This window comes from Bacillus rossius, chromosome 5 (genome assembly GCF_032445375.1).
Source record: "Bacillus rossius redtenbacheri isolate Brsri chromosome 5, Brsri_v3, whole genome shotgun sequence".
NCBI lineage: Eukaryota > Metazoa > Arthropoda > Insecta > Phasmatodea > Bacillidae > Bacillus > Bacillus rossius.
Window position 1 is genome coordinate 79,397,872 of NC_086333.1, and position 21,480 is coordinate 79,419,351.

Below are 21,480 nucleotides of genomic sequence, written 5' to 3' on the forward strand. Positions count from 1 at the left end.
GATCCTTTTTTTTTTTTTTTTTTTTTTGTTGGGAGTGGAGAGTGAATTATAGTTATTTGTTGTGGGCACAGACTTGAGAAGGGGAAAACAGAGAGAGGGGCTAAGCCCATGGTAGACTTAACAGGACACTGCAGGGGTCTAACTTCAGTGTCGCCAAATTTGCCAAAGGAAATAGTATTACATTCTGTAATAATGGTGAATGAGACCTGGTTGGGATCTTGTTTATTTACACAAAAAAACACTATTTCAATGGCATTGACAGATTTGACATCTGTAAAATGTTGCGATTTGAACAAGGACAATGAACTCAAATAAATAAATATACATAAAATATAGGCTCTTATCTATGCTAAAACTACGTAGATTAGACTAAAATCCAAAAATCAAACAAGCACAAACTGTTTAAACAAATAAAAATTTTAATACTGTACTTACAAACAGATTGCTTTCGCTACTGCTCATTAGGTTTCTTTATAAGGTCACATTTACACCATTTTTTTTATTGTTTCTAAATGAACAATTACTACTCAGTATAAATATATGCAAAAATAATATCTCTATTTAGCAGACCTTAAACATGCAAGAAATTTACAATATGCATAATATTAACAGTTACACTAATTACAAAAATACTTTTTCCCTCAACCACTTCATTCGATGCATATAAAACATATTTTACATGTTAAACTTTTTTTTTCCAATTTACAATGGTAAAACTGTTTTTGACAAGCATGTAGTCAAACATTTGAAATGTTTTGTTCATTTGGCATTATTTTGTGCAACTCTACGAGTTCTTTCTTTTAACAATTTCCATCTTAATACCTTTTATACACATATTTCTTGAGAACAATTAAACAAAGAAACAGTGTCACTTTTACCACCTGCTGTTAAATTTAGAGTATAGCCAACTCTCAGATAAGCTAACCTCAGGTTAAAGAACTATTATGACTATTTAGCAGATGGTTTGCTAACCGAATACATACTGACAAAAGCATGTTATAAAATAATGGATGTGTTGGTAAAGAGATGATCTAAAATTTGGTAATATCAATTTTTTAAAAGTGCATGATGTCTCTCCAGTAGTCTCTGGTAATCAGATGTTTGAATTTTGAGTTGTGATCGTAATTATGACGGCTGCAACAAAAAAAATTAAGAAACTGTTATTTTCCAATGCCAGATTGAAGATGATATACTTATACTCTACAAGCACTACCACTATTCAGATTTAATTACCAATTCATTATTACCATGCTAACCAACCGTATTGCATACATCACAAACATATTCAAGCTAAGCATAGATATAGAGTTACTTCATAACTTGTCCTATATTGTACGAGTGCGCAACCTGTCAGTAAGAAAACATGGCTGTGATGACTGAACAACACACTTACATACACAACGTTGTAAACTCTTATCTGGGAAAGGCATTACATAAAATAAATAAATAAATAAATAAGATCATTATGCCACATACATATTTGTGAAGTGTCTGTTGCTCCTCCGCTAGTGTTGGCTTTAAGTGTTTGTTTGTATTAAAGTTGTATCTGCCCGGAAACATTACTTGGCTGTGATAATCAAGCTGTCCGACATGAATTATATAATAAATGTTATACATCAGACATTAGATTTAATTTCTTTTGCGTGCTTTAGCAATCACCACCAGCGTGTGTTAAAGAAAAGGGTTGTTACAGTTTTGAGTACTTGTGTTGAGAGCATTGGAGGCAAGTATAGTACTCAAACCTGAACAGGCTTCAGAACAAATAGGCCAATCGTTGCTGGTGTCAAAATCCTGGCGGTGAAACTATAGTCTAATTTTCTGGTTCAGTAGTTTTGGCACCTACTTATATATTTTTCTTACAATTCAAATGTAATTTCTTCTTTATAGTCTACAGTTTAAACGTACTACGTGTATGTATAATAACAAAATAAGTTTTGCTTGCATGCTTTGTTTATATTCTAATTGGTCTTCAACATATGAGCTGCTAGAAATCATAAAATTCAAACAGGCAAAAAAAAAGTACTACCAATATATGAAAGGAACTGAAAGACGCCATATCGTTTCTCAAACTGTGTATGCTCAATAACAGTTTAGTTATTATTTGAAAATTTTTTTATGCTAAAGCATAAATCACATAAATCATTGAGGGCCAATTTTACCACAGCTAGGTTAAACTTTAGGTAACTAAGCCTTGCTTACAGTTACCTCAAGATTTCAAGCTTAGCTTAAAAATTTTCATTTCACAAGCCCTTTCTCATATGCAACTAATCTCGTGTAGTTACACACAGGATATTAATTTAATTATTTGATAACAACTGCATAAAAGTATATGTGAAAATATTTTATGATGATAATATACTGTATTTACCCACTTAAGGGTAGCAGATTAATGCAAATTTTTGTTTAATAAAATGTAATGCGACCTACGTATATGAAATATTATCCATTTTGGGTAAAAATTAACATTGCACTGTTGTGGTTTTCTGTGGGTAAATACAGTATGTAACATTTCTGATGGAAACACGAGCTGAAGTTTACTTTCCTTTAGCACATTCTTTAATAAATACACACATTAAAATCATTAACATCTCAATCATATTTATCTAATATTTTCTTGCTTAAAAATGTGCGTTAATTTGTTTGGCCATCAAATATCAGCTGACACAATTGTACGGACAATTTATCTGTCTGCTAAAATTGGGCAAGAGGTTAAACTCCCAAAATTGGGCGTTTGGAGTTAAGCTTTGGGTATATTTTTTACACTTAAGTTAACTAGTCGTTGAAATGTAATTTGTTACTTAATGCCACTTAAATGTTCTTAAGCTCAGCTCAAAATCTTAATCATTTGTGGTGAAATTGGCAATTGAAAGAGCCAGTCTCTGTGAAATTCTTTAACCAAGACAAAAATTAACAGAAGAAATAATGCCCAAAAAATTGTTGAAAAAGAAGATAAAGTCTTTCGTGTCCCCTCTCTCTCCACAAATTCAGTGTTAAATATACTCTACGACATTCATTGTAAATATACCCTATGATATTGATTTTAAACTTTACTCTATGACATGCATTGTAAAAATATACTCTATGACATTCATTTTCCATGCACTGTTACATCGTGAGACATTGGTCACAATGAAAGGATCTTTGTTTATCTTTCCCGCGTGATAAATGTATCACTACGTGAGGTTAACCGAAGCGTACGAAAAATAACCCGGAACCAAAACCGAAGAAATGAAAAGTCGGTTTTAGGTCGGGTAATACCGGGAAACTGCACATGCCTACACGACGGTGACCGGCGAGACGTGTGCAGTTCACTTGGGTGTTCTCTTGGCCGGCGTCTGCACCAGAAACGACACCTCCACGTCGTCTTTCACGTTCGGTCCGGCCTTCACCTTGAACCTGCCTGCAAGCACAGGGCACGACACCACTAGCAGCAATAAGGTCCACTGTCCCTGCTCGTCACACGCACTCTGCCTTTCCACCCCACCATGAGGACACAGAACAACATAGTTGCAGAGTTGCAGTTTGAGCAATGAATATTTTAAGACACAAACCACGTATTTATGTTTTCAATAAGGTTAAGAAAAATAATGGGGAAAAATATAAATAAATAAATAAATACCAGCCAAAGGTTGGCTAGGCGGATTGCATACCTCAAATAACACGGAACTGAAAACGGTATACCTTTCTTGAAAATCACGTTTGCAGATCAATAGAAGTTACCTAATGACGTCCCTCGGCTTCTGGTCCCTATTTCCCTGTTTGCTAGAAATGTCCGTTATGCCCGTACTGCTCTCGTCGGAGAGGTGTGGGTCCAGGCCGACGTGGCCGGGACCTGGAAATGTGGGACCTGGAGGGATGGTGAGGTAGAGTGACAGGTAGATCGAAAGGACCACTCGCTGTTAATCGGTTCACGAGCTCTTTTATTGCGTTCAGAGAGCTTGCCGCGGCCTGGCGGATCCGTCGCGGGTTGCGCGTCTCTCCCACGATGACCCGGACTCCCGGTGACCGTCTCGTACGGCCCACTCGTCCCGACGCGTACCGGCTTTTATCCACGTAACAAAGTTCCTGATAGTCAACTATGTTGTAATGGCACGTGACGCGTGCGCGGCCCCTACGTACTGACTCGTAACGTCTGCGAATGGCACGGCAAAGGTTAACTATGTCCCTCACAAAGACACGTGATGCGTGTGCGGTTGTTCCTACGTACTGACTCGTAACGTCGGCGATAGTTCTGCGACGCGTAACGAAGCTTACGCGTCCCGTAATACGTGATGCGTGACGTAACTTACGTACTCGCAACTCAGGCACCCACTCGCGTGGGCGGCTCGTCGTGGGCAGCACGGCTGCTGCGAAAGATGCTCGTCCTACGGCTGAGTCGCCGGACCGTGAGCTCGACACCCGTCTCGCGATCAGCGCGGAGCGGAGCGCACGTCCGCCGCTGCTCGAGTCCTGAGTTCAACTACTGCTCTCCCCCGCCCGCCCGCGGGCCGTCGCGCGCGGGCTGCGGGGGAGGGGAGGGGGAAATCGGCCGGCGTGGGAGAGCGCCACCCCTCGCGACGCGGATGAGCGCCAGGCCGCGCTTACATACAGACACTGCGATACGTTTACAGGAATTACACAATTACTACACGATAGTTGCCGATAGTTAATACATACATAACAGTTACACTATTTACACCCTTAAACAAAGTCACTGTCATTTGGCAAAATATATACAACATAGAATCTTTTATACACTAATACTGGATCACTGGCATGCTAGGGCGCACGCGGGTGCGTCCCTGGCCGATGCACACACTGGGGTTCACTGGGGGGGGGGGAAAAAGGAGGACGTTGACGAGGCATAACGGCCTGAAGGAGCCGAGGAGACACTTGGGTCGACGTCACTATCAAACAGATATTACATAACGGTATTTCACTGTACCAAACTAATTAATGTAACTTGGCCACATAACATTGAAACCTCAAATGAATACAAACTAATTTTTTTTTTTTGCAAATTATAAAAATTTAGATTATATAATCACGTTCCAAGAACGATAACTTAAAAGCAGCCGTGGAGAAATGGTGGCACAAGCTGATGCGAGTGGCATGCAGCAAATTAAAAAAAATAACATTGAAAATACAATGCAGTTAGCAGACCTACGTAGCAAATGTATGGGAGACAGTGTCTGGGGAGATGGCAGAGGTGCGTGAGGGAAAGGAGAGGACACATGTGACTTGTTAAGCAGCGAGCTGTGTGCCTCGCTATCCACCCCAGGAGCACCCCCTAGCCCCGACATGGGCCCTGTGTAAGTTATGTCACTATTGCCAAACATAAGTTTACTTCGGAAGTGTACCTACCATCACGATATACATTTCACTACGGTCCTGCTGATCTGGAAATCTGGTTAGTCCGGTCAGAAATGAAAAAGCAGGACTGACCAATTTTTAAGGTCCTCTGCTGACTGAGATGAGAAGTGCAGACAAAGAAGTCAAAACATGGTTCCTGTTTTCTAAAAATGAATTGCTCCCTACAATGATTTTTATAGCTTGTATTAGATGCATTTTAACTAAGGCAAATTCTGTTTAATCCAGACTTTCAGTGATCCATGCAGGGACCTGTCCCATGATGTCCAGATTACCAGGATTCTAATGTACTACTTCCAATCCTCAACACGCTCATTTTATGTCCAATATAATTTTACTAGCCTACTAGAACACATAGTACACATTTAAATACAAATCCTTCTGAAATATATAAGTCCAAAATAGTGTTTAAAATCTAGCAATGAGGATTTTATGAATTAAGTCCATAAGAGCTTCTTTCTCCTTTGCTTCCCGACCTTTTAAACATGCAGGCGTCAACTTGATATTGGCATTACCAACTTGCTTCTTCTTATTCTTCCTGACAGCTGACTAAGTAAAATCCTAAAATTATGAATTCTTATACAAAAAACTGAATAAAGTGTCTCTCTTCAACTTTAAGAATCTTCACTGTGGACAAGTGCAATGGAGACCTGTCACCAGCCAGAACTATGACGTCATGATGACCGCACAGCAAAGCTGGTAGATTTGAATGGCTCTATGGTTTTTGTCGCAAAACCAATGGCTAAGGATAAGGATTCAGATGTACGCATGGGTCTACTTCTGATTAGGTCCTTAACCTGTCTCTCTATTAATAAATGTGCGGTATTGCCTTCATTCTATTTGAGATGGATCACATTCCTGAATAACCTACAGACATACATGCAGAGACCAGGCCCAGTTATTAGAAATAAAAAAATGATGCATGCATCTCATTCGATTGTGGATCTCTATCTCTAATAATGCAGTACACCAGTACCGAGTTCAACTATACCACGATGACCATTTGCCTCGTCCTATACAAAACAATGAAAGGTATTGTCTCTCAAATTGTAAACAGTAAAACTGAAAACATTATCCCTTTTAAGCAGTTGCATGACTGCCTGTGGACAATAAACAGCCACATAACATCTGGGTTTTCCTAATCTGAAATTTTTTCTACTCTTGACAAATCCTCTTTGAGTAGGTGGGGATACTAAGTGTTTTGCAAGTTCTTGTTTCGAATATAAAATCCCATAAGAGTTTCATACCAACTTAAAAAAAAATTATATTCTTGTATGAACAAACTATAACATAAAGTATAGTGCACATGCAAAATTTGCACTTGCATTTGGCTATGTGGTTATATTTCACAATTATAATACTGCCCCATCTCAATAGTAATAGTGAGTGCAAGATTTGATAGTAACAAGAACATCAAAAATATTAATAGTGGATGACATATTTAGAGAATTATTCAGTTATTTGGTACATAAACAATAAAACGTCATTTTCATTACATAGCATCTAAATTGAACTCATTATTGTCTATACAGTAGAATCTCGATGATACGTTCCCGTTTCATACATTTTCCCGTGTCATACGCCGATTAATTTTGGTCCCGCCGAAAGAACTATATTTACATTGGTTTACTTTCCCGGAACATACACTTATAAATCCACTAATTTCCCGTTTCATACGTTTTTACGAAGCGGAAAAGTCCTAAAAATCACAAATTTTGTTGTTATATTCCTCCTGACAAAATACGTTTTAATGCTTTTGTTTTGAAAAACGTTCATTGTTTACCTTTGCAAACGTAAGAAAATAACTTTATAGCACCATAGATAAGGATAGTATCAGGAAGACTGAGCACCTCGCTAGTAGCATCTATGGCCAGCACCTAGCGAGACTAGTGGCGAAAACTAGCAATGATTATGAAAATGGTGCACGCACTTTACCAGGGCACGGATCTCATATTTTGTGCATTCATTAATCTTGGAACTGAATATAGCAGTTTGTTATTGTTTTCTTATGATTGGATTGTTTTGTATTTTACGTTTCTCAAGTTAAAATTTTATTGAAAATTGTTCTGTTGCATAAAGTTGTTTGTAAAATGAAACAAACAAGCAAAAATGTCTGATTTTCTATTTACAATAGCCTATTTTTTTTTATTTCTAATTTAGGCTTGGTGACCTTTCCCCCCTTGCAAGAAAGGACTGCTTTACTTGATTATGGACTCTTATTTTACATTTCTGGTGGTTTTATTATATGTATTAATGATGAATTCATATCTTTTATTCATTTAAATGCAATTATTTACACATAATGTATTTAAGTTTAATCTGACATTGTGCTGGTATCCTAGATTGAAAAAAAAAATTATTATTGCCATTCCCTTTTCATACACTTTCCCGCATCATACACCATTTTTGTGCCCTCCGTTGAAAAGTGTATGACAGGGGTTCTACTGTATATAGTTTCCAGCTAGGAATCACTCAAACAAATTTCATATTAAAATTAATAAAATTTTTACCATTACAATATTTAAATTTAAGTACCGAAAACTGCTAAAATAGCACTATTTTACACCTCAAAATCCAAATTTTCCCGGGGGAGGACCCCCGGACCCAAAGCTTTAATACAGGGGACACACACACACACACACACACGCTTCTTAAAAACCCCCAATACACAAATCCTGGCTACGCCACTGCTTCTGACAGTTGGGCGTCCCATCAGCTGCAACTGCGCACACCATGCATCTGCACAGCTAAATAGTTTGCGCCACAGCACACTGTCTATTCTCCAATCAAAAGATATTGAGTGCCCTTTCAAATATCTGCCAAATAATATAAGTTTACAAAATTAATAACTCTTTAATGGACCACTAAAGCTGTTTACATTACTCATCTCTAGAGTAACAGCCCAGGGCACCTTGCCTCGGCTGGTCACATCCCCGTGAGCTCAAGTTGTGACCATCTTCCCTCAAACAGCCCACAATTTGTTTGCTATCTATCTAGGGCGGCCTCATCGAAACCACAACGTTCAACCGAGGAAGAATCTCGCCATCTCTGTTGCTGGGCTGTTACCTTGGTGACGCGTCACGATTGGCTCGGGAACAGCGATGAGTTTCTCGACGCTGGGCGGGAGCTTGCGAACAGGCAGCTGCTGCGAGACCTGCAACAGGCACAGCCTGGATCAGGGGTTCCCACGTTTTAGCAACTGCGTAGCACTTGACATTCTTAGAAACACTGGTGTACCACTAGGCCTATTTCATCTTTTAGTTTAAGAAATTAATATATAGGCTGTGGTTATTTTTTTAAATTCAGTAAAAAATAAACTGATTGACAAAATGGCAGTTTTATTAATAACACACACTCTAAATACAAATAATTACAGTAGGACCTCGATTATTCGTGACCTGAACCTAGCACTCGGATAATCGGGTTCTCAATTAAAAAAAATATGGAGGGGAGGAGGAAAGGAGTAAAACTAAAAACTACATATTAAAAGTAGAAATTAACAGACACAGAAACAGACTAGAACTGCCAGTGAGAAGAAATACTAGTCCGAGTTACACTAGATTACAAGTACGGAACCACCCTTCCCTCCTAGAATCACTTCCTGCCCTTCATGGAACTCTGCACACTCACTCTCTAGAACCTTGTAAAAATTACTTACAAAATTTTGCTGTGTGGTATAACCTAAATACGTTTGAATTAGATGATCCATGATTTTCGCTCGTCCGTGTTGACCTTCCCCCAAATTACCCCGGTTAATCAAGGTTCTACTGTATGTACGTAAATTAATTAAAATTGATCGACACTACAAACAATTTTAAACAATTATTTCGAATCCAGTCCAAAAATCAAAATTCATAAAAAATACAACTGTTCTTTTTAGTGGGAAACTTGTTGCTGTTTGTCCATTATGAAACGTTCAACATCAGGGTCACCGGAAGTCAACCTGCAAGGTTCAGACAGAGCCCGGAGTGGCCCCGACCGTCGGCAGGACGCACTCACCAGCACGCAGGCGGCCTGGCTGGTGTAGCGCACCACGGGCAAGGGAGAGCCGACAGGAGTCACTGGAGTCGGGACCTGCAACACACCATCCGCCGTCTACACACCAACACACAGCGACCCTCATTTAGGCTACACAGCGATTCACACCAATGGAGTTTACAATTCATTGTATTCTAGATTTTTAAATTATAATGATATACCGTGTTTTATCACATAATCGTCACACATTTTATTTTAAACTCAAGTTTGAAAAGTAAAAGGTGCGACGTTTATTTGTTAGATAAAGTAATTCATAAAAAGAAAACCCATTCATGGAAAGTACATTTATTTAAAAAGTGAAGTATAAGAGAGAATGCAAAACTATTTAAATGCCAACTAGCGCTGGCTAAATTTTTATAAGCGGTACATCACGATGACGCAGAGGAACAGATAAAGGTTATAACGTTTAAAAACATCTTTAAAAGAAAATTTACACATCAGACAACTTTGAATTTCCGTTAATTAAATAAGTGGTAATGCCCAAATAAATATTAGATTTCTACATTAAAATACACAAGTTTTATATGGAAGAATACCCACACAAAGCGCTCAGAATCTAATAGAGGGACCAAAAACATCATGTGACGTTTACGCGAGAAGTTTTTTTTATCCCAATTTTGACGCCCTAAAATATAGATGAGACGATTATGCGATAAAAGAGGGTAGCTCCAGACTGTATTTTATGCAGGCATCTGCAATGTCATGGTTAAACTGGACAGCAAACACTAGCATCAAAGTGACCAGAGTCTGCGCGAATGCGCAAGTGCACGCGTGCCAGTATTTGAGTTACACATTTGTTTCCCGTAACACTGGGCGACATATTGTGAGATAATAAGTTATTTACATATGTTGTTTTTTTCTGTGGGGAAAAGTTACATTAGTCTGACACAATACTTTTGGGTATTTTGCAAAAATGTTTTGAATCATCGTTGGGTTCCTCTATTCATCACTGTGTTGTTTGTATTCACTGTTCTTGTCGCAACTGTCTCCGTCTGTGCTGTGATAATTTTTTTCACTAATCATTTCCACAGAATTTTCTGTGCTGTCAATGTTTATATTTTCTTTTTACATCTGCTTATACTGGCTTGTTTAAGGTTATGCCCAAAAAAAAAATTCTAATAATTTGAGCATGTTATATTGACGCGGAACTAAAATCCATACATTAAATCAATGGTGACGTACACTGCCCCTTATGGCATATACAAAACTGCACATATAATAAAGTCAGACTTTCAGGAAAGAAAACTGAAAAATTTACTGCCATAAGTCGGCCACGTGTCCTTATGCATGGAAGTAACTCAGCCTTATTCATCCACTCGCAGAGTAAAAATATTTCGTTCAACTATATAATGAACAAACTAGAGATGGGCCAAGACTCTAAAACACAAGCCAAGTCGAGCATGTAACAATAATTCGCCTCTGCTCAAAAGTCGAGTTTATGGTACTCCACAAGAAAAGACTAAAACAAAAGTTTTTTTTTTAAACTTGATACATACTTGACATGTGCAATAACCACATACCATTATTTGTGTACTATCATATTTACAATCAATCAATTTCTTAGAGAATGGTTAATTTTACATGATTACACTACCTAAAAAATGTATACTCAACTTATATAATTCTATTATGTTTAAAAACACTGGAAAATGAGTCATTTAGGAATGGCCTGCTGTATAGCATAGATTTGATTTAAAGAAAAAAATAAGATGTCTGCAACATAATTTTTCCAACTATTGCTGCAATTGAGAGTATCATTATTCTGAATGAACAGATAGTGATACACCATGTATCTTCATAACTTTGATTATCTCGTCAAAATAGAGGATGGTTTCATTTTTGGTGATAACAGAAGTTTGACATGTGCTACACCCAGTCTAAAGCCACTTAAAAACCATCACCCGACCCCCACAGATACTTTCCTTCCCACCACACACACTTGCAGAGTTGCCAACTACACCGTCACATACTTTCCTTACAAATAGGCTACCTACCCAACATGACCTGTGTTGTATAAGCAAGCACGGTTCAGTTACTTCATACAGGAAGACATGTGATGAGCTCTCACTGCAGGCACTCACCTTGAGGCTGACGTCCAGGTTGGAGCCCCTCTGGACGCCCCTGCAGGGGGAGGGCCGCACGTTCTTCACCAGGACAGGCGTGGGGTTGCTCCTGATGTACATACCCACGGGGCTCTGGACCACGTAGCGGCCCCTGGCCTGGGGAGACTGGGGCTTCCTAGCGGGGCGTGCCGGCGTCGCGAACACCGCCCTCCGTGCCGGCACCTCCACCTCATCTTCCCCGTCCGTGTCCGTGCTGCCAGCAACGCCACCATCGAACAGACCCTGATCATCTACGCACGCACGAGATTCAATGGTATTGTTTAGAGAGCACGCTTCCACCGCGGAAACATTTCCACGCGGGCCAACATCACGAAAAACTTTGCTCGGACTTTGAGGAAATTCCCTCCCAACACTCTCCTCCTCTGACAGGCCATGATGCACTGCCAACTGTTGGTTGATTTTGTATGACAAGCTTGATTCCTCTGAACACTCATCGCCGTTGCACCCTTGTTCTGGTCGAACTAGTCCATTACTCTGATCATCAAAATTTGTGGAATTCCTGTCTTCTATGCATGCATTACTCCCATTCGTCCAGTTGTGCAACACTCTGACCGTGGCGTCAGCATGGTGGCAAACCTCACTCGAGCTTTGTGTTTCGGCAAATACCCGAGGAATTCTAGTCTCTTGCTCACTCACATCTTCGGCAGAGGTGTTTGTGTGCAACGACTCATCTCTCTGCGCCAGCAACTTGTTTATCATGGCGAACGTGTCGTCCAAGTCATCAGAACTAGAGTCCGCCGGCGAAATCGACCGAGCATCTCTCTCGGAAGTCTCGCAGGAACTCTCCCGCATCGATGGGCACGCTACACTCGAAACTTCACCTGACGAACCAACACTAGCTCGATACATGTCTTGAAGACTGGAGTCGTCCCTACTGCCCACCTCCTGCTGCGAAACTACGAGGTCGCTCGCTACGAGCCTGTTGTTGAGCAACTCGCAAGAATGAGAGTCTGATGAACTGTCACCCTCCGAACGATGCTGGTCTCCATTCACAATGAACAAATCCAGACCTTCTTCGCTCCCTAAAACAATAAAATTTGAACATCAGTCACAATATGGAAGAAAGATTTTACTTTCTTCCATGCCTTGACCATATTGCACAGAGGAGCCAATTCAGCGTATCTTAGAAACAATCTAATTTATTATATTTTTTTTAAATGGTATACTTTTATTCAGAATAGTAGTATCAGAGGAAACAGAAAATATGTGTTTCATCAAAGAAAAGACAAAGCAGTTTTGCTCTAGACACAGTAATGTTCTGAAGATGGTAAACTACACTCAGTACTGAACGGGGTAGGAGGGTGGGGAGAGCGGGGCAACGAGGTGTGAGGGGGGAAGCCTAGAAGTAGGAGAAAGAACACTGAATAAGTTCTTGATAGGAGAGCACAAAGGAGTAAAATCTCAATGGTAGTGAGAAAAATAAGGAAATGGAATGGATGATGAGTGGATCTTGGATGATAAATGATGGCAAGGAGTGTGGCTCAATTCAGGATAAGAATGAGAGGAAAGTTGAAAAATTTTTTGCCACCAAGTTTGTGCCCAATTGCATGTTTTCAAATCAACAAGAAAAGGAAAAATAAGTATTCGGAAAGTCAACAGTTATGTGCCATTTTGTTTGAATTTATAAAAATAGTAATCTGGTAAATTTGTTCTTAAATTTTGATATTAACACAACAGAAAAAAAATATTAACAGCCATTAAATTTTTTTTTAAATTAATGATTAACTTTAAAAATAATAGTTAACACAGCAATATGCAGACACACATTGAAAATATGTTTCGATCAATTATCAAAATCATGGTTTATTACGGAGGTGTGGCTCAGACCAAAATGTAGGTTGAGTATAGCATTTATTCATTCTACGGATCAAAAAGCTTTGCGAAAAAGTAAAAAATTCAAGGACTTATGGTGATGTTCAAGGATTCAAGAACATGTGGGCACCATGCTAGAGCCGTGCAAAGTGAGAGAAAGTGTTTAGTTCTGTAAGGAGTCATCACCTGCAGGATGCTTGACGGGAGAGTGGCCAGGCGACTGGTGCCTGCAACACAACACCACGCTGGTCACATCTCCAGTCCACAGCAAAGTCTCGATACATTGTGTGCTTATCAGTAACAAACAAAAGCAGAAAAAACTTAATTTTTACACCTTTGCGTATTTTAAATACAGCTTTATTCAATACATTGCGATTTTTCCCCCTCAATATTTTCATCTTCCTACCTAATGCATAGGGGCAGGCATTTTTCGCGAATAAAGCTGAATGCCTATTAGACTGCAACAAGGTATACCCTAACTAGCGGTTTCTTCCTTGTGATTGGCGGCCGGCTGCGAGAGAAGTAGTTGCCTTGTTTGGCTGGGCCACTCAGGACGCATTTGCTTCCGCAATGAATTTCTGTGATTGGTGTTTTAACAATCGTCATGCACCTGAAAGAAACTCATCCAATCACGAAACACAGACGATCGATGCTACAGTGTTTTAACTTTCAGCTAGTCTCGGAATCTTTTCACGAAATATCCATGGCCCTACTAATGAATTACTTTTCCTGGTACACTAAAAGCTGAGAAAAGCATTTAGGGACACAAAATCTCGCCGACAAACCTGACGGCACACCGCACCGCCAGCTCACCTGCCACATCTTGCCCCATCTGCCGGGGCATCCTTCAGGTTGAACATCACCCTCACTTCACGCATCGTCATCGGTCCAAAGAACACTTCGTCGTCGCTGTCGCAGCACGGCTCCATCTGCAACACACGCGTGCCACGGCACGTCAGGCCAGCCGATAGTTTAACACTTCTCAATCTGCTTCGTACTGCACGTCGTTTTAGTTGCTTCGTGGTTGGTTACGTACACGGCAGCCGGTCACGTACCCTACTACACCAATACATTTTTATTCTTCGTGTAAATAATTCCGAAGATTAAAATTAAAAAAAAAAAAAGTGTAAATGACCATTGTATTATCGAGTTAAATACAGTAAATGTGGTTGAAAACAAATATCACTGTCGGACAGTACATGTATGTTCAGGGGTGTTCTGCAGTTGCTCCTGTTAGAGCTGCTATAGTGATAATGAGCAATTGAACTATGAACTTGCAATTGGGTTTTGCGTTGTATTTTAAATGGTGTAGGAAATAACAGGATTTGAATGCAGTTACACGACCCAGCCATGCAGTTAAAAAACACACTAAATAATACAAACTGAGAAATAATGATGCACACATATTTCTACAGCATGAGAAAGCCAGAAATATATTTAGTAACAGGTACTACGCCACCACACAGACAAAAAAAAGTTATAAAAATTTATTTATAGTAAAAATTGTTTATTGTATATAAAAGGATTTATGGCAGAAGCTGCAAGAAATCAGAGGATAAAGTATGAGGGAACATTCCTTGCCACTGGGCAAAAGCCCAATTGCAAACAAATTCTTGAACTGAAAAAAATGAACTGAAATAAATTGGTATTATATTCCAATACAGTGAATTGTTGTTGATAAATTAACACCATATTTGCTATGCTAGAAACAAAGTTATTTAGTAGATTCTTGCTTCTGAAGTATACAGGAGTGTATGTATCGGCAAAAGTTTATAATGTATATGTAATAAAGCCCTTTAAAAAGCTATTTTAAAGCTTTTCTGACATAATAAGAAGTCATTAACTTACTTTTAAGAGTATGAACTTAAGTTAAAAATTTACCTATTGCTCTTCTTGTTTTGTAGTTTCATCTGCATTTCATATTTTTCTGCTTTTGAGGTTTCAAAGTTATTGTGGATGGAGGCACTTAAAACACTTCTGGCAAGTGGAAGAACGTGAGAGAAGTGAGAGAAAAACTAATTTACAGAACATTACATTGATTTCACCATAACATAATTTTGAAATGTTTTATTACTGCGCACAATGTGAGTTATTGGATTCATTAAACTTCCGTGGTTAGATAATTGCATGCATTAAATTTCTGAAATTAGTTATGTGCTCGCAAGGAAATAAAAATAAAGTGAATGGTTGGTTAGTTCATACATTGAAATTGTGAATGCAACTAATGCAATTAATTTATTTTTATATTTTGACTAAATTTTAGAAAACTATGTACTTAAGAATGGCATTTAAAACAGAAACTAGACAATCCTATTGAAAGTTACAAACGAGTAAATATTAATTGAAAAATAATTTTCAGTTTTAAAAGTAATTATGTCAAAGATGATACACAATGAGATTTCAAGGTTAGACATTTAGTGGCTAAGGTATCATCCTTTAGGCCAGTTCTATAATGGCATGCAGACGGAGATGGACCCGTACAGATTAGCTCGGTAATGGTGAGCTCTTCCACTTCCGTTTCTCCGTGTGACCAATAAAAACAGAGTACATGGATGTTGTGGTAGTCAAGTTTGTTTACTTTATAAATAAGTTAAAAATTGTTTCAAGTACAAGAATATACTGTGTTGGTGGTGGGGGTTGTGAAATGACCAGCAACAGGAGACTATGGCTGGAGAAACTGTTGAAAACAATATAATTTATTACGTATGACTTACTTTACATGATTATTGTTAATATATATGGTTCTAACATTTATATTAGTTTGTGTTAATGTTTTCATGTTGGTACAGGAAGTGTTTTTTATCTTTACGTGAAGTCTGTTGTATCCTTACAGAACCATGTTCTGTGTTGGCTTTCTCGGCTATTAAATGCCGGTAATAAAAGTTATGTGTGTTATAAAATAGTTTTACATTCATTCACATGTATTAATAATCAGAAATACCATGCCTTCTAACAGAAACCTGTTCAGGTCCAAAAAGCAGTGTGGCACTTCCACCAGGGAGGTAAAAAAAAAAAGTTCTGCCCATGATGGCAAAATATGCTCCCCACTAACAAACCCCAAGCAACAGAGCGGTCAAGCACACGGGCACATTAACGCCACAGCAATTTAGTTAAAAGGAAAACAAAAAAACTACGCATACTAACATAATATATGGAATCCCCCCCCCCTCCTAGATTTAAGATGATTCTAAAAAAATGTGTGGTGCGTTTGAAATAACATGCAGACATTAAGTTATAGAAAATTCAGTTTCTGATCTTACAGGCACTATATAATCCGGATGGAAGATGGATCGGTGATGCATTCGAGTTAATATAAAAAAAAACAAAAATACAAGAGGTGAACCATTTAGAACCCAGCCTAAATTATTTCGAATTATACGATTTTTTTAAAAAACGTAACTTTGCCTTCAAAGAACACTTTCAATTAAAATAAATAATAGCATATAGCACAAGCGTAACTACCAAAAACTAAACTAAAGGCTACTCTCTACAGTCTTATAACAAGGCAATTACCACACCAAACACACAAACACAGATGCTATATCTGTATGAATTCTCTAAAACACTGTTGCTTTATTTACTTACGTTGACAGTTTGAATTTTTTATTGTATGGTCAACGGCTACAGGAAAACCAGAACAAAATTTCCTATAACTATTTTAATAACAAACTATCTATTAAAATAAATAGTAAAAGTTAATAAAAATACCATTTATTAAATATTTATGGTTTTAATACCCTCGATTGTATTTCTCAATATTCTCAAAACATATATAAAAAAGTACAAATAAAAGTTATATTTAAATTTTGTTTTTGTTACATTGGTACTGCATAACTAAGGAAATATCACGACAGTGGGAAATATAGATGAGTGTTTGTTACGTTTTATCAAAGAGCATTACTCGATTTATACGTGATTTTTAATAGTGAGCCAAATTTTGAGTAGAGTGGATAGGGCAGTAGTTACTTGGTAAAATGGAAATAATTCTCCATTTGATTAACCTGCTTAATTTTTAAATAATTTTTTCTTACCTTATTGTGACTTTACCTCATGGCAGGATTAACAGATATGATTCAACCCTAGCAGTAACCAGTCTCATTTGCCGAAATATCCCACCACAAATAGATTGCAAATTTTACTATATTGACGTCGTCCGGCCGAAGGCCACCCTAAAGCCCGACCTGCAACCGCCAGTATCCGAACCCGCTTACGGAACGCGCCCCTAGCCATGGCCCACCCGAGTCAGGCGAGTCCCACGGAACTTAGGTATTATCAACGCCCTTAACTTAATCGGCAAGACAAACCGAGTCATGTACATGGTAAATTCACTACACTTTAATGAATACGCCACTTTGAAATAACAACACCGTGCAACACAAGTGCGACGTAGGAGTGCCCCGGTCACTCATGGGTAGTTTTTTTCTAAAACAGCTGTGAGTGCTCCCCTTGCGGCCTTCAGCCTGAATTCAATAGTGTAATATATGACTTAACTCAAACCGCCCCAAATTAGAATTTATCATTCGCCACTGGAGTAGTTATCAAGCAACGAACAGTCTCCAGTGTGACTTTGATAGTTCAAACTTATTTTTATACAAACTTATTACATGTCATTTCTAAAACATATATATACATTAAGTTAATCATTAAGTTTTATTGTGTGAATTTAGAGCCACTTGCTTTTTGTTATTAATATAATTTTTTACGAATAACGGAACTTTCGAAACTCTGGCGCGACAGGGAGCTCACCCCTCCCCTCACTCTAGGGCCAGACGCCAGTACAGCGCGACTCGCAAACCGGGACGGACGCACGTCCCACGGGGAGCCATCATCTCTTATTGTCTTCATTGAACTTCCATCTGCTAACTATAGTCAAACTCCGTAACCTTTTTTAATTACTCCCCGTGTGCGCTCAGTCCTTTTTCCGGTGTAGGGCCTATCCCAGCCGCGTAAATATCACACTCCCCGCACAATTCATTGCGCGGGGCAGTGCAGCTTACGGGATTAGCCGACTCTAATCAGACTCTCTTCCTCAACCTCGACTGGCGTGAGGACGTAACGTTAGTGACGGTGCGTCACAGCGCCTAGTGTATAATTGACAGTGTATTTTATGTAGGGAAATCGGTGTGACTGTAATTGCAGTGTAATTTGCCAACGTAATTAAACATCCACTCCGCACACTCCGCACACTCCGTGCGCGACGTGTAAACGACAGTGCAAAACCGTGTACGTTATTTCTGAACCTCACCAACCCAGTTAGGGATCAGCGTCCTATGCTGTGCAGGGCCAGTGGGGCCCACAAGCATTAAGGATCCCTAACATCACACCACCGCCGCCGTTTTTAGTGGGCCACGCAGGGTCTTTCGGACCTCACGACCCACCTCGTGGCTAACCACTGCGTTAGCCTGGCGCCCTCCCGGACACGTTTCCCCGCAAGAAAACAGCCTTCCCGCTAGGAACACTGCCGAGTCTCAAACACGAGAACCCGGGCGACGGCAATATTATTAATAAAAACTTCTTTATGCCACTAGCCAAGTCCTGATTAAGTATTTTTTTTTTTTTAAGGGAAATGCCATAAATTAAATAATTTACTAAATACTTACAATTAGGTAACTTTGTTTTGTGCAGTTTTGGAACTAGGATATTGTTATATTATCTATTTCTTATGTTAGTTTTATGTCGGTATTCTAAGACATAGAAATAAGAGTTTAGGTGTTGAATATGCTACACATGAACTTTAACCATATTTATAGTGTATGATAAAATACTGTCAGGCCCCTATTTTTAGGCAACTGATTTTGTCATTTTATCTGTTGCTGTTCTTTTGTCTAAATTATGTGCATGCATGGAGCTCACCTTTTTGTTGATTTCATACAGATGGCTGAATCACATCTGGTGCCAATATCATATATATATATATATATATATAGTCATTTTTATAATCATTGGGGGACATACCAAGCGAGTTAGGATGCCAAATAAAACTTTATAATAGCGAAACTTTTCTGGAATACATTTTGTATACTTAAAAGGCCATAACAAGAAATAACCGCAACTTTAAAAGTACCTAAGAAAATTAAAATTACAGAATTTAATTCGAACGATAATGCTACTATCTGTAGGATTTTTGGCGTAGCAAATGTATCGATGGTTACCAAAAATCCACTTGAATACATTGAAATAAGTTTCTAACCTCATGCAGGGCACAGTTTATTAATTTAATATAATTAAAAAAAAACACTACTTTGTGTCTAATGACTTTGAAGTCAATATAAAATACACACAGTACCTACTAAACTTTCAAATACTTCACAGGGGAAAGTATTTTCAGCAGCCAGGCAGTATGGATGTCAGGCATTCTATTTTATTTTACACTTTACTTGAATATAGCTTAAAATTTGACAATAATCGTTATAAATTTGTCAAAATTTAAGAACGGTTGAAACCATGATGGCTTTCGTTCACTTTTACCGCACACTGTCTTAGGAAAATGGCAACACTGTGGAATAATTTCTTTTTCTCCTCCTTTATTGTTATTTTTTCTATGATATTGACAAATATTGTGTGTTCTATGTAGGGATGCAAAATCGCTCTTAAAAACATCGATATCACGAACATCGATGTTCAAACGAAAAAGCATCGATGTTAAAAAAACATCGTTCTGACAACCGATACATCGATGTTTTAACCGATGTTTTTAAATATCAGGAAAAACATGCCAAAATGATTTAAATTATAGTATGTAGCGAAAAACCATACCTACTACAGGTCCACAATATCCACAAGATAGCTGTGAAAGTTGAGCGGTGACCGTAAAATTATATAGCGGAGAAATAACGATAAAGGTGTACTGCACTGCCCTTAAGTGGTTTCAAGATTCTGTATCGGTTGTTTTATGCCTAAAAATTACTCCAAAAACACGCCTTTTAGCCATTTTCACTCTACTAAAAACACAGTTTAAAAACTTAATCCGCATTCAAAAGTACCTTTCGGTATTCAGCGAACACTTAAATGCTTTTCGTAAACATACCCCACTCGGATATCTTGAGTAGTTTTCAAATCACGTTTTTCCTGAAGCTCTGTGCACCGTATGCAGGGGCGTAGCCAGTAGGGGGGGGGGGGGGGGGTTAGGGGGTTCAACCCCCCCCCCCCTTAGCACCAAATCTTTAATTAAATTTCTTATTCATCACTCAAATAATTTCATATTAAAAATTAATAAAATTTTTACCATTACAATATTTAAATTTAAGTACCGAAAACTGCTGAAATAGCACTATTTTACACCTTAAAATCCAAATTTTCCCGGGGAAGGACCCCGGACCACCCACTTTAATACACGGGGGGGGGGGGGGGGCATGCTTCTTAACACCCCCCATACACAAATCCTGGCTACGCCACTGACCGTATGTGTGCCCGGGCAGCCTGCAGTTAAGACACAGGCTTACTTAAAATAAAATTACCCTTATTTTTTATGTTTTTAGTTATCATTTCGTGAATATATTGTAAATAGTACAGATCATGAGAGATCTATCTATCCAAAAACCATTGCGATACGACATTTAGTTTTCAAGAAACTTTTTTTTAAATTTTCGATACTTATAAAACTTACATTTTTAAGTATAAATAAATGTTGTAAACGCTAAACCATTTTGGTTGGTATCCTTATTTTTTTTACAGTATTTGAAGAAGTCTATATTTATTAAAAAAAATAACTATTTTTTACACAATTTATTTTTAATTGGAAAAAAAAAATAGGGAAAAAGCATGAAGTGTATGTGCAGGTTTAAAATGTAACATTAATTTTCTCGATAGAGCTAGCGAGACCGTATCGGTACCAATTAATAGCTTGTATGTACAAAAAGCTATGAAATTGTCCATAAAGTCTCGCTGCTTTTATCCTTATATTTTTCAAAATTTAAAAGAAAATTCTTGTGTAAGCAAATTTTTTTTAACGGTACCTATTTATTTTTTCCAAATGATTTTACACATCTTAAAGTACTGGGAAAAAATTGATACTGAAATCAACCAAATAGTTCAGTAGGTATTTACAACATTTTTGATACCTACTTAAAAATGTAGGTTTTTATAGTAAGTATATAGATAGTTAAAAAATTGTATCTTAAAAACTAAACGTATCGTAATGTTTTTTTATATATTCAAT

General features: G+C 38.2%; 1 protein-coding gene across 13 annotated transcripts; it reads right to left on the reverse strand.

The window, feature by feature from the left end:
• Window positions 1-396: 396 nt before the first annotated feature.
• Window positions 397-17,139, reverse strand: LOC134532085 (uncharacterized). 13 transcript variants are annotated; one of them, XM_063368318.1, is made up of 9 exons: window positions 16,836-16,911; window positions 15,204-15,299; window positions 14,136-14,251; window positions 13,509-13,549; window positions 11,469-12,532; window positions 9,349-9,423; window positions 8,416-8,503; window positions 3,276-3,400; window positions 397-1,134 (listed from the first exon to the last, which is right to left on the reverse strand). In XM_063368318.1, exons 3-8 carry the CDS (start codon window positions 14,249-14,251, stop codon window positions 3,309-3,311), a joined length of 1,476 nt encoding a protein of 491 aa, XP_063224388.1. In that variant the 5' UTR covers window positions 15,204-15,299; window positions 16,836-16,911; the 3' UTR covers window positions 397-1,134; window positions 3,276-3,308. The 13 variants fall into 13 exon arrangements, 10 of the variants coding, with proteins under 10 accessions (XP_063224388.1, XP_063224390.1, XP_063224383.1 ...); XM_063368320.1 differs by lacking the exon at window positions 16,836-16,911 and adding an exon at window positions 16,583-16,829 and having other exon boundaries at window positions 15,204-15,296; XM_063368313.1 differs by lacking the exon at window positions 16,836-16,911 and adding an exon at window positions 16,583-16,829.
• Window positions 17,140-21,480: the final 4,341 nt, after the last annotated feature.

Excerpts from the sequence above, each read along its gene's own strand:
- LOC134532085 (XM_063368310.1), bottom strand. The coding sequence starts at position 16,624 with ATGCATCACCGATCCATCTTCCATCCGGATTATATAGTGCCT. Across the intron at positions 14,252-16,582 it reads ATCCGGATTATATAGTGCCT|ATGGAGCCGTGCTGCGACAG; the intron begins GTAAGATCAGAA and ends CGTGTGTTGCAG. Across the intron at positions 13,550-14,135 it reads GATGGGGCAAGATGTGGCAG|GCACCAGTCGCCTGGCCACT; the intron begins GTGAGCTGGCGG and ends GTTGTGTTGCAG.